Source organism: Ailuropoda melanoleuca, chromosome 2, assembly GCF_002007445.2.
Source record: "Ailuropoda melanoleuca isolate Jingjing chromosome 2, ASM200744v2, whole genome shotgun sequence".
Classification (NCBI taxonomy): domain Eukaryota; kingdom Metazoa; phylum Chordata; class Mammalia; order Carnivora; family Ursidae; genus Ailuropoda; species Ailuropoda melanoleuca.
In genome coordinates this window covers 55,144,442-55,163,450 of record NC_048219.1, presented here as the reverse complement: position 1 = coordinate 55,163,450, position 19,009 = coordinate 55,144,442, and the positions used below count along the sequence as shown (strand labels likewise).

At 33.2% G+C, this 19,009-nt stretch overlaps 1 protein-coding gene across 6 annotated transcripts in view; it reads right to left on the bottom strand.

The window, feature by feature from the left end:
* PRKACB (protein kinase cAMP-activated catalytic subunit beta) overlaps positions 1-19,009 on the bottom strand; it is a 120,631-nt gene that overhangs the window by 47,536 nt on the left and 54,086 nt on the right. Inside the window, exon 1 of one of the 6 annotated variants that reach the window (XM_019807600.2) lies at positions 4,318-4,551. The exons of 2 other annotated variants lie outside the window; for them this stretch is intronic. In XM_019807600.2, coding sequence (XP_019663159.1) covers positions 4,318-4,327 — 10 coding nt within the window. In that variant the 5' untranslated portion in view covers positions 4,328-4,551. Of the gene's footprint in view, positions 1-3,726; positions 4,194-4,317; positions 4,552-19,009 lie in introns of those variants that run through there. 3 more of the 6 variants (XM_019807596.2, XM_019807597.2, XM_019807599.2) reach the window with 3 other exon arrangements.

Genomic DNA, 19,009 nt, shown 5'->3' with positions numbered 1-19,009 from the left:
TTAAGAATTCAACATAGATGTTATTTATAGTTTCTTATTTTTAAACTCTCCCCAATATATTTTCTAAATATAAGTTCACTCTTTTCCTCTTCAAGTCTGTGATTTATCCTTTAATGATGCATAATATCTCATTCATAGACTCCATGTTGTGACTTTTCTTGTTTATCCATTTATAAACAATGAGAAGCCTTTCAGAACTTTACAAATGCCCCCAAATAAGGTGGATCTTCTCACCTCCTATTGCAGTGTGTTAGAGTCAACTTCTCAGATATATTAATTGCTACATATTTATATTATCACCTAAATAATTCAGGGACTTTCAGAAATGGGAATGGAGACAGGACCATAGGGTTTCTTGCTGGTGGTGATGTCCACCACATCAAGGAAGAGCCCTGTTATATCTGGAAGTAGAAAAGCCACATTTTCAACTTGGAATAGCTTAACAAATTCTTGGCTGCCCCATAACTGTTTTAAAATGAAAGTAATCACCAGTGATCTTCTACTCATCTCCCCCAAAGCCCTTCTTATAAGCTTCATCTATCCCTCCAAGTTAGTGAGGATGAAACTATTCTTATTAATTTTCCATAAAGGCAAGCTACTCAAAGTAAAACTGTTAGACTTTGGTGTAAGATCTTCAATCTGATACTGTATATTTCTGGGCAAATACACTTTCTTAATTCTAGAACTGAGACTGATCAACTGGTTTTCCGTTTTGTGTTCTTATATAGTTAATCAAGAAAATACAGACCTAGAAAGGGGAGTTAAGTAAATGCTTGTGCTCAAGTCTGTAACTTCCCTGTCATTCACAGCAAGTTAAGCTTCCTCTTCAGAGATTTGCCCTCCATTGCAGCTAGGCCAGTAAAAGTTCTCTCCTGGGATCTTGAAATAAGGGTTCTAGTTTTGTTCTGATAAGCATATGAATCAAAAACTAAAACACATGACTGATATTTTTTCATTGATAATGTAAGAAAAGAACTCAAATATGGGTAATTTTTAGTCATTCATTTATTCAATAAGAATTTATCAATTCATTACTACATTTGGTGCCCTGGGATAGCTACTGGAAACACAGAGATTAACTCAGCACTACTCTTGACTTGAGGAGTTCAAAGTTTGGAGATTGGAAACTGACATGCCAGTATATAATTCAGTATAATATAAACAACTGTTACAGTTTATAAGTCTGTTTTGGGAGTATAAGGGAATCACCTAACTCTTTAGAGTCAATGATGAAGGCACTGGAAAACATAGCTGGTTTTCATAATTTTTGTGATAGAAGATATAAATACAGAAAGGTAGCAAGGAATAATATGTAGTATAGTATGGCCAGATCAGAATTTTATGAGAGATGCAGATAAATAAAGCCAGAAAGGTAGGTCACTGATCTTACATACTTTACTTTAAGGAATTTCACCTTTATCTTAGAGACAATAAGGAATAACTGAAAGTTTTCATGTTGGGTTATGAAATGGGCATTACTGGCATTTAAAAAATGGCAGCATGTTAAATGGTCTGGAGGGGTATAAAACTGGAAGCTGAGAGGCTAGTGAAGCAATTACTAGAATAGGACTGAGAATATATAGAATGCTTAATCTTAAGCCATTTCCGGTGTTAGTGTGACTAGAGAAAACTGAGTGATTTCTGATGCATTTCTGTTACAGAATCAATAAAAATTAATGACTGAGTACCTGCTGGGGTGGGGTTAAAAACAAGTTAGGAATTACTATAAGGTTTCTGTTTTAAGTTCCTACATGGGCCCTGGGATCACTAACAGAAATCAGAATCAATGAAAAAGAAGTAGAAGTAGATGGAAAGAGAAAATTCACATCTGAGCTGAATGTTCAGGTAACAACTGAAGATGTGGGCATCGATGAGATCATTCAGAAAGAATATAGCATTAAGAGAGGGCCAAAGATAGATTCTCAGAGAAAATAACACTTAATAGGCAGGAAGGAGAAAAAGAGTAGCTTTTTAACTAGAAAAATACCACATGCATATAAATACCACATGTATAGCTATAAACTCAGATAAAAAGGACTAGCATTTGTTTATTTTTACAAATAAAATCATACTTCATTTGTGATTTCCCACATTTTGAAATGGCTAAGGCTTGGAACCACTTATGACAGGAGTAAAATTAGTTGAAATTGGACAATACTGAAAAAGTCAGAATGTCTAAGTGTGGTTACTAAGATCCCTATGGTAGAAAGGGCTATAAGGACAAGCCAATACAGTCAAGCATATCAAATATCATCTGAATAATCCATACATCCTTCAAAGAGAAATAAAACAATAGAAAAGCGGCAACAATTTTCTTCAGCTATAGCCAATACATCCAACTGTAAAACCTCTAGAAAACCACAGTGGTTACCAAAAATTCTGTTTTAAAACCAAACTTTCAAAGGAAAACACTCACTGGCCAGAGTCAAAGAAATCTAATATTTTAAGTATGATAACCAGGTATATTCAATTTTGATATCCACAGAAATCCTAAGGAATGTTAACATGTTGATTTTGTAGCATTAGCCCAAATTTAAAACACTAGATCAGAAGGATCTACCTACTAACAGGAAAATAATAACAATTCTTAATATCTTGCATATAAAAATGTCCTTTAATGTCTAATATCACTTTATAAACAAATACCTAACAGTATTGAAGAGGCTTACGGTACATGCCAGCAGGATAAAAAAATATTTATTGGCAGTAATGAGGTGATCTCTAATTATGGAAGAAAAGGTATATCTATTTTGAATTCTGTCATTATATAGCAAAAACCCAACTCTCTCAGGTTCTGAATTCCAATTCCAAATCCTTTGTAAATTATAGACTGTTACACATTATAAGAAAAACAATATAATACTTCTCCTAAAAATGTATCAGATTCAAAGGTTAACTTATAAACATCCTCTTTTTTAGTTAAGCAAAAAGATGCTAATGAATTATGCTCTAAGCAAATATTTCTCACTCTAACAACAGGATATCTATTTTTAGCTGCAGGTTTGGCTTAAAGTGAACAGCTTTTACCCTATGATAAACTGCAGTATATACTGTAGGGTATACTGTTTCCCAAAAAAAAGTCATATTATAAAAACAAAAAAGGAAATTAATGATCACAAAAGCACTTATTCTAACAAATTATTTCCCCCAAAACAGTATATCTGAAAGATTTTAACAAAGCCTCCAAAACCAAAATGCACATATTTATTTCATCATTAAATCTTTATTTTTCAATGAACTGTAGTTAAAAGCAACCAATAAATCAACAAAATTCTGGCAGCATCTTATTCAAGATTAATATTTTTAAAATATCAAAAAGCTAATAAAAATTAATATTATAATGACAAACCAATAAATGGAAAGTTTAATTATCTTCAGGATCAGATACTTAAAAGAAATTCCTCCCTTATCATGGTGGGTCTTTAAAATACTCACTAATTTGTAGCACAATAACAACAGTATTTAATGAATACAATAAATCAAACCATAAAGACAATTAGAAACTGAATGTTGGTATTGTCTATTAATAGTGGTTTTACTTGTTCACAGTTCTCAATGAATTTTAAAAGCAAATTACTATAATGCCAAAATGCAAAAGCATCAACAGAAAATGTAATTCACTGTAGCTCTGGCTTTACAATTTCCCCTTTAGAAAATATTTTTTTCTCTTATAGTTAAATATTTTTAAAAAACATATAGCTGCAGAGGCTCAGAGAGCATACTTACCACTCATGATGAAAACCAACCTTTCCAAAACATATTGCTCAAAACAACAATCCAACAGCAAAGGGAGTTATGCTAATCTCTAGAGGTAGACGAACCGATGGTGTAAACACATACACTGGAACATGCAGCACACAGAAAATGAAAATAGCTTTCTTTTGTTTAAAAAAGAAAAGCCCCTAGAAGCAAAGCATAACTGCCCAGCATGAGATATCACTAGTAAACATCAGATTAATGCCAAAGATGTGTATAACTAGATTTAATTTCTTTCAAGCTGGTTATCGTAGCCTCCTTCATATACCACTAGAACAACTCAAAATGGCAGGGAGAAAATGTTCAAACCAGGATGTATAAGATGTTCTCAATTATATCAGCATGAGTTGTTACCACGGCAACATTAGACCAGAATTATCGGTTCACTTGTAACCAAGGAGTAGCTTTTCTAAAGCTTTAATCAAGCAAGACAAATAAAATATCTTTTTATTTTAGAGCCACGTGATTTAAAAATTACGTTTCTTAAATTTAAGCACTTATCTACCCCTTTTAGATCTTTCAAAGATATAAAAAAAATTGCTGTTTTCTTCAAATACTCACACAATCCCATGTTGAACCTGGCAAGGAACAAACAGCAGAATGATTGCACCTAAACGTCTTTCAATTACACCAGCTCTTACTGCTAGCTGTGGACCTCACTGATATTAAAGTGCTGTGTGCTGTTGCTAGTGACTATTGGCGATGAATCTTATTGCCCAGATCGCTGATAGCTTTCATTTTTCATGAGCCAGAAAGCTATACTGCAGCACAAATGTTAACCATTTAAACATTCTGTATTATGGAAGAAACAAAATACAACACTATATATTTCTTCATTTATAAAGCAGAATCATAAAATAATTTATTTATAAACTTCCACTAAATTCAGCATTACAAACTATGTCAGATGCTACTTCAGTGGTTTTCAAAAGAGAATAATATTCAAAAAGTTACTGGAAATTATTGTTGAAATGTAAAATTCCTTACATCAAAAAGGATGAAGATGACAGATTGTATAGTAAGGTGGGCAGACTGGATAACATGGGGAACAGACTATTCTGATTCCCAGAGACCTAAATTTTGTACCAAAATGGTACAAAGGATCTATAGAACCATACCTTGTTAGTTTGGAACTTCAGCAAGTGAACTTGTCATTTTGAAAGCTGCCAGGTGAGGTAGGACTTGTGGTGATGGGGGACTGAGTAAGTCAGCAAATCTTTTCTCTAAGAAACAGGTATGAAGCTGAACAAAATTGTAAAAAACAACAACTTTGTGGTTCTGGAAATCTAGCAATCACAAACAATAAATTGAGAAGCATGTATTCATGAAAAACTGCGAAACGTTGTATAAGAATAGTGGCAGTCTGTTGTGGTCTTGCTTGGTGCTGCTCCTGTTCCCTCAACAGCTCAGTCAGTGCAGTATTTCTATCAGGTAGGGCTGGCCATGACAACCAGCCACTTTGCTACCAGAGAGGGCTGACGTGATATACAGAGGAGGCAAAAAAAAAAAAAANAGAGGGGGAAAAAAAAAAAAAAAAAAAAAAAAATCCCACACATGATGTTGTCAATAAAGAAGCAAACTGTAGCAAATGAATAGGTAAAGTGTCCAGCTTTGCTAGCCTACAGTTGTGGCCTTTGGTAGGGATGAGCAGCAGACTAGTACTCTAGCAAGAAATTTAACACAGGGGCGCCTGGGTGGCACAGCGGTTAAGCATCTGCCTTCGGCTCAGGGCGTGATCCCGGCGTTATGGGATCGAGCCCCACATCAGGCTCCTCCACTATGAGCCTGCTTCTTCCTCTCCCGCTCCCCCTGCTTGTGTTCCCTCTCTCGCTGGCTGTCTCTATCTCTGTCAAATAAATAAATAAAATCTTTAAAAAAAAAAAAAGAAATTTAACACAGAAAATGGAAATGAGAGAGTCAAAGAGGACCTAAATTAGCTCTTCACATATCCCTGGCTAACCAGGAAGCTATTCCCATAGGGGAGACCCAAGAGGGCCCTGCAGAAAGTTAAAGCTGGTACAGACTTGAAAACTGCCTGAACATTGAATGTGCCCTTCAGGCCACAAATAGCTCCATCAGCACAGACCTGCTCAAAGTGTTTGAGCACAACCTCTGATCAATCACTGAATAACAACTAAGTTACACAGACACAGGGTAATCCCTAGCAGAGAAATCAGCAGGCGGACACCAAGGCGGACAGACCATACAGGCCAAAAAGTTACTAAAGTTACTAAAAATAAATAAATAAAAACAACTAGGGAAGAAAAAATAATCACAATCCAGAACTGCTACACAAATATTTTTTAAAAATCATTTTTTTGACAGACATATATAATCCTTAATGAAGAGAAAAGGCAGGCAATAGAAAATGTCTCTGAACAGGCCAAGATATAGGATTTAGCAGACAAAAGACTTTAAAACAGCTATTAAAAATATATCAAAGAATAAAAGGAAATGTTTAAAGAATTAAAGGAAAATGTAATGGCAATCATATAATAATACATTTCAATACAGAAAGAGAAAATATTTACAACATAAAAATTATAGGCTTCGAAAGTACAATAACCAGAATTTACAAACTGACAATATAGGCTCAACAGAAGATCTGAGGGCAAAGACTGAATCAGTGAAGGTGAAGATAGATCAATACAAATACCCAGACTGAAAAATACAGAGAAAAAAAGATAGGAGAAAAATGAACAGAACCTCATAAACCTGTGGGATATCAAGGGTAACAACATACATGTAATAGGAACCCTAGAAAGAGAGGAGAAAGACAAAGGGCAAAGAAAAAATATTTGAAGAAATACTGGTTGAAAATCCAATTGGATGGAAAACATTACCCCACAGACCCAGAAGGTCAAATAATACCAACTAGAATAAACACAGAGAGATCCATGCCCAGACACATCATATTCAAGTTTTTGAAAGACAAAGACAAAGAGAAAATCTTAAAAGCAGCAAGAGAAAAATGACATGCACAAGGAAAAAGCAATAGGATTAATTACCAGAAATAGGGAGGTTAGAAGGCAGTGGAATGATATATTGAGAGTGCTAAGAGAAAAAATTAAAAATTTCACAAAAATTTTCTATCCAAAACATTATTCTCCAAAAACAAAGGTAAAAAAGACATTCCTAAATAAATAACAGCTGAGAATTTTTTTTTTTTTTGCAAGAAATATTTAAGGATGTCCTTCAGGCTGAAAGGAAAGGACACTAGACAATACTCAAATTGACAGGAAGAAATGAAGACTACTGGAAATAGTAAAAATATAAGTAAAAGACTTTATAAATACATACTTTTTTGTCTTTTCAAGTTTTTTAAAGGACTTAAATTGTATGAAATTGCATTGCTGGGTTTACAAAAATATACATGTAATATATGTGAAAATAACACAGAGTTGGAGAAGAAATGGAGATATACTGGATCAAAATAGCTATATTTTACCAGAATTAAGTCAGGATATACTGAAGTAGATTGTGACAAGATAAAATGTACATTATAACCCCTAAATCGAACATTAAGAAAGTACCTTTTAAAAATTTAGTTAAAAAACAAAGAGGAATTAAAATGGCACCTAATAAATATTTGTTTAACACTAAAGACATAAAAGAGTAACAACAAAAACTATAAGACATATAGAAAACAAACAGCACAACTGAAGATGTAAATCCAGCCATATCAATTATTACATTGAATATGAATGGTATATAAAGACAGATGGAAAGGCAGAAATTATCAGACTGGATTAAAAAAAAAGCAAGGTCCAACTATATGCTATCTACAAAAGCCAGATTTAAAGATATAAATAGGTTGAAAGGAAAAGGAAAAGAAAAAGACATACCATGCAAAAAGTAACCATAAGACATCTGGAGTACCTAAATCAGTATCAGACAAAATAGACTTAAAGAGAAAAAAGAGTACTTCAGACAAAAAAAGGACATTTCATAATGATAAAAGGGCCAATACATCTGAGTGATTTAATGATTAGAAATGTATATGCACTGAACAAAACAGCCCCCAAAATACTAAAACAAAAATGACAGAACTGAAAGAAGAACTAGATAATTCAACAATTATAGTTGAAGATTTCAATATTTCCCTCTAAATAATTCATGGAAATAATTCATGGAAAAACTAGACAGATAATCAGCAAAGATACAGAAAACTTGAATAATGCCATTAAAATTTGGCATTTTATAGAACACAGTACCTAACATCATCAAAATACATAGTGTTTTCAAGCACACATGGATATTTCCATATTGAGCATATGCTAAATAATATATTAATCTGAAAGGACTAAAAATCATTCAAAATATGTTCTATGATTACAGCAGAATTAAATTAGAAATCAACAACAGAAAATTTGGAAATCCCCAAATATTTGGATTTAAATCACAAAGAAATTTAAAGGACAATTAAAAATGTTTTGAATTGAATGTACAAACACCTACAAGAAATCAACATTTTATGAAATGTAGACAAAGCAGAGCTTAGAGGGAAATCTGTAGATTTAAACACCTATAATCTAAGCTTCCACCTTAAGAAACTCAAGAAAGAAGATCAGATTAAACCAAAAACAAACAGCAGATCAGAGCAAAATTCAATGAAATAGAAAATAGAAAAACAACAGAGAAAATGAGTAAGACCAAAGTCTTACTGATAAACCTCAAGCTATACTGATGAAACATTAAAACTCATAAAACATAATAAAACAAGACAAAATAGAGAAGATACTAATTACCCAAATGAAAAATGAAAAAACATCATCATCACTGACACTAGAGAAATTTAAAAAATTACAAGGGAATACTATAAACAACTTTATCTTGATTATATAACTTAGATGAACTGCACAAATAGAAAGACACAAGTTACTGAAACTACCTCAAGAAGAAATAGAAAATTTGAAAAGACCTGTGAATAAATTAAATGTTGAATTAGTAATTAAAATTTTTCCCACAAAGAAAAGTTCACGTCCATACGATTTCACTGGGGGATTCTATGAAACATCCAAAGACATAATACCAATCCTACATAAACTTTTTCAGAATATAGAGGAGGATGTGACACTTCCAATTTATTCTATAATGTCTGATACCAAAGCTAGACAAAGATCAAAAGAAAATTACAGACCAATATCCATACAATGCAAATATCTTTATCAAAATATTAACAAACCTAATCCAACAGTATATAAAAAGGATTATACACCATGACCATGTGGGATTTATCCCAGGAATGCAAGGTTGGTTCAACATTGAAAATCAATTAATGAAATATGCTGTATTAATAAAATAAAAGATAAAACTACATAATCATCTGAATGTATGAGGAAGAAACATTCCATGAAATTCAATACCTTGATAAAGTAGGACCAGAACTTCATCAAGCTGATAAGGGGCATGTGTGTGCATGTGTGTGTGTGGGGGGGGTACTCCATAGCTTACATCATAGATAATGATGAAAGATGGAATGTTTTCTCCCTAAGACTGGGAATAAGACAAGGATGTCAGCACTCATCACTTCTATGCAATTTTGTATTAGAAGTTCTAGCCAGTGCAATGAGTTAAGAAAAAAGGCATGTAGATTTGATAAGAAAGAAAGCTGTCTTTATTTGCAGATGACTTGATTCTATATGTAGAAAATTCTAAGGAATCTACAAAGAAACTATTAGAACTAATAAATGAGTTTATTAACATCATAGGATGTAAGATTAATACACAAAAATCAATAACATTTTAATATACTAGGAAAAACAAAAATCAATAACCTTTTAATATACTAGGAACAAACAATCCAAACATAAAAGAAACCACTCCATTCACAACAGTATTAACAGAAATAAAATATTTAAAAATAAACTTTAACAAGACTTCCTCACTAAAAAATAGGAAACATTGCATAGAAATTAAAGAACATCTATAAAATGGAGAAATATTTCATCCTTACGCATTACTCAATATTGTTAAAATAGCGTTTCTTTACAAATTAATCTATAGATTCAGTATAATCTCTATTAAAATCCCAGCAGACTATTTTTTTATTAAGAAATGGATAGCTGATGCCAAAAATAGGATTTAAAAAGTGCAGTAAAAATTGGATAGTCAGATGAAGGGGGGAAAAAAGACTTCACTCCGTACCTCACATCATATACAAAAACAACTTAAAAAATGGATTTCTAGATGAAAACAGAGAATAAAAATCTTCATTGCTTTGGGTTAGACAATGATTTGATTTGGCGCCAAAAGTAAAATCTATAAAGGAAAAAAATGATAAATTGTACTTCATTAAAATCACAAATTTTGTTCCTTAAAGACATCATTTAAGAAAACAAGACACACCATAGACTGAGGAAATATTTGCAAATATGTATTTGCAAAAGAACTTGTGTTCAGAACATATAAAGAACTTTTAAGACTTGATAATAAGAAGGCAAAAATCCTCAGTTTTGGAGGTGGGCAAAAGGTTTGAAAATATGCTTCTCCAAAGAAGATACACAAATGGCTTCTTAGAGCATATGAAAATATGCTCAACATCATCAATCATTAGGGAAATACAAACAAACCATAATGAAATACCAATTCACATATAACAGAATGGCTATAATAAGACTCATGATATCAAGTATTAACAAAAATGTGAAGAAACTGTAACCCTCATATATTGCTGGTAGCAATGTAAAATGGTAAAGCCACTTAAAACAATTTGGAAGTTTCTTAAAAGAATAAACATAAACTTAGTATATACCCAGCAATTCTACTAGATATCTACTTAAGAAAACTGAAAGCATTTGTCCACTCAGTCTTGTATACAAATGTTTATAGCGACATTATCCAAATAACCAAAACCTGGAAACAATCTCAATGTTCATCAATTGCTGAATGGATAAACAAAATGTATTATATCCATACAGCATGCTATAATTCAGCAATAAAGTTATTGATATGTTCTATAACATGGATAAACCTCAAAAACATTATTTTAAGTGCAAGAAGCCAGAAACAATAGATTCCATTACATATTATATAATCCCATTTTTAGAAAAGGAAAATCTGTAGTGACAAAAATCTATAGGGACAGAAAATCTGTAGAGACAGAAAATGTCCAGAAAAGGAAATCTGTAGGTCCAGAAAAGAGATCAGGGTTTGTCTGTGGTTGAGGTGAAAGTGGAGACTGATTGCCAAAGGGTACAAAAGAACTTTCTGAGGTGATGGAAATATTCTAAAAATGAATTGTGGATATGGCTGCACAATTCTATAAATTTATTAATAAACACTGAACTGTACACTTATAATGACTGAGTTTTATGTTATATAAATTACACTTCATTTTTTAAAAAGTTGTCAGGGCTCCTGGGTAGCTCAGTCAGTTAAGTGCTCAACTCTCTTCATTTCCTTTTAGGTCAGGGTCATGATATGGAGCCCTGTGTCCTATCAGGCTCCATGCTCAGTGGGGAGTCTGCTTAAGATTCTTTCCCTCTTTCTCTCTCCCTCTGCCGCTCCCTGTGCCCCTCCAAGGGCGCATGTTGTGTACTCTCTCTTTCTCCCCCACTCTCTCTCTCTACAATAAATAAATAAATCTTAAAAAAAAAAAGTTGTCAAGTGCTCATAAGCAGATCTTTGCTCTGGGAAGAATCACTTCAGTGGACAACTTATTATGTAAATATAAGGCTGGTAGGCATCCATTAGCTTGGGGAATGATCTAACAAAAACCCTTTGGAGCTAGTAAAGGCTGTTCTTTTCCAATACCTAATGGTAAACAAAACTAATTAAAGGGAAGGAGGTAAGTAGATCTGTATTAAAAATAATATGCAGATCCTGAAAGGGAGGGATTAAAACTAGACCCCATTCTTTCTAAGGTTCAGAATTACCAGAATTTCTTTCATGAATTTTAGTGATAGTATCTGTGGCCCATGAGTAGGAAAGTACACTGAACAAGCTTTATCAAAAAGGAAAGGAGAATCTGAGTTGGTGATTTCGGGTCCACATTAGAGGCACTATAGGCCAAACAACAGAAGTAAAGGCCAGAGTAAATCACACAGTATAAATCCTGATTAAAGAAGATATTCACTCAGTGCCCATTTGTTCTTAAGTGGGAATAAGAGGCCATTGAAATCAACTTTTCTAATGGTTCAAAAATATGAAAGTCCAATATTAATATGAAATCTTGTTTAAAAATCATTATTTTATATTTTATATAAAGTAAAAATTTATATTTTTATATAAAATAATTTATATTTTTATATAAAATAATGGTATCAAATTCAATTATTTAAAAAATACCATGAGAACCAAACAAAACTTATCTGTGAGCTACATTTGAGTTACAGACAACCAGTTTGCTATCCCTGGACAAGATGTTCAAGAGAGGAAGGCTGATTTTGGTACAGTGTGGGGGAAGGGCTAAAGATAACCCTGTCACACATTTAACCTGGCATGGAAGTCAGGATCATGAAGCACGTAAGTATAAATTAAGGAAACTAAATCCTGTGATATATCCCTTGGATAAGCATAACACTGGGAAGGGTGGTCACCCTTCTATTAAGAACCACTAAGGTCTCTACAGGGATCAGCCTCATCACATCAAGAGCAAGGGTACATCATGGGGCGCCTGGGTGGCACAGCGGTTAAGCGTCTGCCTTCGGCTCAGGGCGTGATCCCGGCGTTGTGGGATCGAGCCCCACATCAGGCTCCTCTGCTGTGAGCCTGCTTCTTCCTCTCCCACTCCCCCTGCTTGTGTTCCCTCTCTCACTGGCTGTCTCTATCTCTGTCAAATAAATAAATANTAAAAAAAAAAAAAAAAAAAAAAAAAAGAGCAAGGGTACATCAAATTTTTGGGGACCAGTTTTAAACCATGAAACCATGTAGCAGAGGCAAAATCAAATGAGGCTAAAAAAGAGACCACTAGCTTATATATTAATCAAAATGCTCATCTCTTTCTTCATCTATGCTTTGAAAGGAAGATTAGCCTCTCTGTAATGAGTAAACTGTCAAAAGTTTAGCAATATTTGAAGGGGGCTGTAAGGAGACACCAAGAAAAGTGCTGCTTAGCAGTCCTGCTAATATGAACAGATGAGTGCAAGTGATTAATCTGAATATTTAAAAGATGAAACCTTATTTGTATCCTAAGTGGGCCATACTAGTTATACAACTAGTTAAAAGCTGAGTTAAGGGGCACCTGGGTGGCTCAGTCGTTAAGTGTCTGCCTTCAGCTCAGGGCGTGATCCTAGCGTTCTGCAATCGAGCCCTGCATCAGGCTCCTCCACTGGTAGCCTGCTTCTTCCTTTCCCACTCCCCCACCTTGTGTTCCCCCTCTCGCTGGCTGTCTCTCTCTCTGTCAAATAAATAAATAAAATCTTTAAAAAAAAAAAAAAGCTGAGTTAAAAGCAGCCATTATTTTAGGGCTTTGCAAGTAATATTCAACCCTTCAGAGAATATATCACTCCAGTTTCAATTTATTAGCTCTTTTTGGATGGCATCTTATTTTCGAAGTTCTCTTTCTAGCCTGTTTTTCTTACACACACATATATATAGAAAGATTTCACAGAACAGGTACTAAAAGCATGGGCTTTGGAGCCAGACTGCCCAGGTTCAAATTTCTTCCTTTAGATATGTTATCTGGAAGAAATTACTGTCCCTCAATGTGCTTTAGTCTCTTCATCTGTAAGATGTGGATGATAATAATACTTACCCTACTGGGTTTTTTAAAGGATTACATAAAGGAATATATGCAATGTCCTTAGCACAATGTCTGACAGATAATAAATAAATGTTTCATGTGATAATGTATATGACAATATTCCACCCAGGGAATGTGGGAATGAAAGGATAAGAGTCACTGTTATATTGCACAATCAGAATTATGTGATATACTTTATAATATGACTGAATCTCCAACCCAACTAGATTATAGACTGTTGATTACTAAGGAACATCTAATGATAATGCTCTTTTCAACAACTAAAACACGTCTCTCAGACCATTTACTCCTAATAATTGATTAATTTTGAAAAGTGGAAAATTCTGATAAACACAAATAATAAAGGAGAAAATAAAGCATGCTTGATGTGTCAGAAAATTATACGAGGGAATTTAAACGTCTTCTCTGAATACTGAAACAAATTTAACTCCAAAAGGATATATTACTTCTATATCTGGGCTGCAATTAATTTAATACAAAAGCCTTAAAACAGTCATAACAATTCTCTAAATTTGTCCTATAAAATATAAAAATAATATATACAAAGATTTTGCTACAAGGATGTTTACCACAGCATTTTTTTATATAATACCAAAAATTAAAAACAATCTAGATGGCAAGTGATTAGTTAAATACACTGTGGTACAACCTTACAATTGAAAACAAAACAGCCATCTTAAAAGATATTGTGGAACAATTCTTTATGAAGAGCAAAAATGTAATAAAACACTGTACTAAAAGATCCAAATTTAGGGGCTGGTGGAAATTTATCTATGCAAAAAATAGTCCATATATACAAAAGATATCTATATCTACAACTATAAGACTATATATACAAAAGATGTTAGCAATGGTTATCTTTTGGTGGAAATGTGTGATTTTTTACATTTTTCTTTGTTTTTTCTAAGGTTTGCAAATTTTCTCCAATGAAGATATATTATTTGCTAATCAGATTAAAATGTTATGAGGGAAAAAGTGCCTCTCTAACTTTAATGTGCATACAAATCACCTGGATAATTCTGTTAAAATAAAGATTCTGACACAGGTTTGATAGGGCCTGAGAGTTTCTTTTTTTTTTTTTAAGATTTTATTTATTTATTTGTCAGAGAGAGCACAAGCAGGCAGAGTGGCAGGCAGAGCAGGCAGAGGGAGAAGCAGACTCCTCAGTGAGTAGGGAGCCCAATGTGGGACTAGATCCAGGACCCTGGGATCATGACCTGAGCCAAAGGCAGACAGATGCTTACCTGACTGAGCCACCCAGGCATCCTGAGAGTCGTCCTTTATAACAGGCACCCAGGTGATGCTAATGCTGTTGGACTGGGAATACCCTTTGGGTAGCAAGACACTACCTAGAATATATATTTAATTTTTCTTCTTCTCTACCCATGGAGTATGGGTATTCTTGCAAAACACAAGCAAATAGAAGCTACTCTTTATATTATACAATTGATATACTACTTGGCATTGCTAAGTAGCCCATGGAAACATATTCTAATTTTAAATTATTTAATATTCCAATTATTTTAGTATAAGGTCTGCTGATTATTCAAATTCTTATAAACAATCATGATAAAAATACACCAATAACACTGAAGAGTTTAGTGCCTCCGGAATGTTCAGGTCATGTTCAGGTGAGCATTTTACTGCTTTTGGTTAATGACCATAAGCCTTTGAAATAAACTGCAAAGATCATAATTTAACAAATTAGAGAAAGATTGTTAGTGTAAGACCACAGTGATATTTAATGGCAATCTAATAAACAACTCAGTGTTTGTTGAGAACTATGCTGGCAATACCAAAAATAAATTGACAAATTTATGCCCTCTTGGAGTTCAAAGTCAAATAGGGGAGATAGGTAACTTAAGGACTAATGTAATATAACTTTAAATCTATAAAATAAACCATAATGGAAGTGAGCATAAGACGATAAGAGAACATAGGAAGAGATTATGAATTCTAATGGAATGAAAAACAGGAAAAGAATGCTTTGGTGATTTTGTTAGAGATAATATTTGAGCAGAGTCTGAAAGTACGAGCAGATCTCACCACTGGTAGTAGAAAGGAAAAGAAATTCCAGGTAGAAGAAACATCTTAAATTAGCACTGTTATTGTAAAGGGAATCCAGTGTCTGACTGTTCATTTGCCATGGTCCTGTAGTGACCAAAAGTCTTAGTTGTATTACCTGCCCAGCTCAAACAGAAAATCTTTAGTATCCAAATACATTTCCTTGCAGAATAAGCAAGTTAACTTTTCCTTTGTTATGCTAGTTAAAATTAAAATTCTTTAGGCCCTTTTAACAAAGACTGAATATATATTATTTTCCACTTTAAAAAACTGGATTAGCTCCCCACTCTTAGAATGTAGTTCAAAATTCTGAATATAGACTTCAAAGATCAGATCTACAGACTACCTTTCTGGACAATATCTTACTATGTCTCTTAAGTAAATCCTAAATTTTCATATTTTCACATATTTGTGTATGTTATTTATTTTCTTATAATAAAATAACATTTTCCTCCTTTTCTGAGTCTCAAAATTCAATTCATTCTTTATATTCTTGAAGGTCCCATCTCCCCTTAATGTTAACCTCTTCCTACACTAAGCTCCCACAGTAAACTTGTATTTTAAGTAACCATCTCACCATACCTTAAATATTATGTTGTTTGTATGTTTGCTCTTCCTACNTTCTTGAAGGTCCCATCTCCCCTTAATGTTAACCTCTTCCTACACTAAGCTCCCACAGTAAACTTGTATTTTTAAGTAACCATCTCACCATACCTTAAATATTATGTTGTTTGTATGTTTGCTCTTCCTAATCTTGTTTTTGAGGGTAAGAAATAGATCTTATTTTTCCCAGAGCCCATTTGTAGATTATGATACAGTAAATTCTCAAAAACATTTGCCAAATGACTAAAAATGGACTACTACCAAGAAGCTTATGGAATAGTTGCTGATGGAAAAAGCAGATAAAAGGATAATGCGGATGGTCTTCTAGCTTAGAAGTTACAATGAAAAAAAAGTTACAATGACACAGATTCAGTGGCCTAAGAAATAAACGTGAAAGGGGTACCTCGGTGACTCAGTTGGTTAAGTGACTGACTCTTGATTTCAATTCATGACGTGATCTCAGGGTCCTGAAATCCAGGCCCACATTGGGCTCCACACTCAGTAGGGAGTCTGCTTGTGATTTCTCTCCCTCTCCCTCGGCCCCTCCCTACCCCTTTCTAAAATAAATAAATAAATACATAAATACATACATCTTAAAGGAAAAAAAAGAAATAAACATGAAAGTGAATTGTCTTAAAGACTGTATGAGCTTTGGAAAGGTAAAACTGACTAGATAGAGTGGTCTGATAAACCACTTTATCTAATGCTACCTGAAGAAATACATATACAAAATTCCTTATTTTTTTAATGTGGTATTTAAATCTAAGATTCACTCATATGGATTTGTACCTACCAGAAAAATAGCCTGTCAATTCATGGGAAAGGAGAATAAGAGAAGTGTTTGATGGTTATTCACCTATTCAGTCCTTAAAGTGTTATTAGACATTCATTAAGTGTATGAAGTCCAAGATTTAAAATGTGAAAACTTCAATCAAGTTCAGCATTGTATAATTCGATACACCATTTATGATCAAAGGAAGATTTAAAAGCTAACCATAATACATTTGCTACAAAGAGAATTCAATGAAAGTCAATACTCCGTTCATTCTGAGTCAGAACAAAAAGCAGAATTCCTCCATGTTTTTCTTTTGAACTTCATGTACATATATATGGATGGAATCAGCTGTTAAATATTTGTGTTATCAAACAGGAATTCCTGTTACTTAATTTAATAATAAAAGATGAAACACAGTTAAGGCACCTGGAAACTACTATGTGGTTTTTATTCTGTATTTCTTCCTATATTTACTGTCACCAGAGAAGAAACTTGGATTAAAACTGGTTACATCTCATAAATACCTAAATTGGTAATTAATCTTTACTCAATAGTTAACAAATCTAATTTTTAAAAAATTACATGTATTTTCTGTGCTTAGTTGATTTCTTAAAATAGCACTTTAGGAACAAGCATATTCAGAGTGTTTATTATCAGGAGATAGTACATTCCTTTTTCTTGTAAAACAAGTCATACAAGTAGAATGCTTTAAGTAGCTTTGAAGAATGTGGTTTTCATAAAAACTTCATATAGTCGAAATTCCTTCTATAACTCACTCTGTAAATGATAATCTGTGTTTTCATCACAAAAATAAACCCTAGAATTTTGAAGTGATAGGATTCCTCTGTTTCTGTTGTATCAGTGTTTACTCCTCTACAGCAACACATTCCATAGTAGAAAACTAGAGCTTGTGTTTGCTACACTCATCATTATGTATATAAAATTACTGTCTCTTTTGATATTTTTGGGATGTGAAAGAGAGAAGAGAGTAGAAGAATACTTGATTAGTGAACATTCAGTTACTCTAACTATGTCTTGTATCATGCCTATTATTTGCAGGGCTACAAGTCCTGTACCTAATTTTACTTGTGTACAAGAGTATTATTTATTTTGTTTTGGGACATCACAATAAAGAAAAATGTTAACAGCACTTTATCAGTCTGTTTTTTCTACAAGAAATCATGCTCATGATTTTATCCTTGATTGCTAGTTTTTAAAATGTGTTTCAGAAAATATCACAGGCCCCATACATTTTTAAAAATGGTGACAGTATAGTTCAAACATAACTTTTAATTATTACAAGCCTGTGATATTCATTCATTTGAGATACACTTACTAAACAAACACCCACTATTTGGAGGAGTAGGTACTAGTGAAACAGAAACTAATTCAGTACTGTCCTCATTCTTCATTGAATGCTTAATCAAAAGGTCTTCAAAACGCATGAAAAAGATTTCCAAAGGGACCTAGGAGAATGCAAATTAACAGAACAGGACAAGTGGAATGAATAACAAACTTCTGTTGTATGGTTAATTTTAATAATGTAGTATTATTTCCAATATTTAACAGTTCATTAACTTGAAGATATTTGAGAATCCTCATCCATTAACCTGCTTTACAGTAAGGATTAATTATAAACAATCAAAACCTTTAAGTAAGAAAAATTTTAACAATATATATGTTCTTTACTTTCTCCTTAAAACAGCTTGAAGAAGGTAAAAAAAAATTCTGATGCAGTAAATAAAAACTTCAAATAAGCTTCTATAGAACCATGAAGGTACTGTAAAAACCAAGGAGTAAATTTTGTAAACCATTCTTGGTTTGTTTTGTTTTTTTAAACCGAGTTTTAAACTGCTATGGAATATATAAACAGAAAAAGGCAAAACCTAGTGCCATTTGATTATCAAACACATCAAAAAGGGCAAAGGTACCAAGGGTAACTCTATTGTTCCTTTAATCACAATAACAAAAATATCTTGGGGAGGGTCCAAGGTGAGTAGTGGAATGGAGGCACTGGTGTTGTTTATACTGAAATTTATCTTTTAAACTGCATGTCACCAAAAAAGGTTACATATCACCATTTTAGCAAAGCAGCAAGTCCAAAC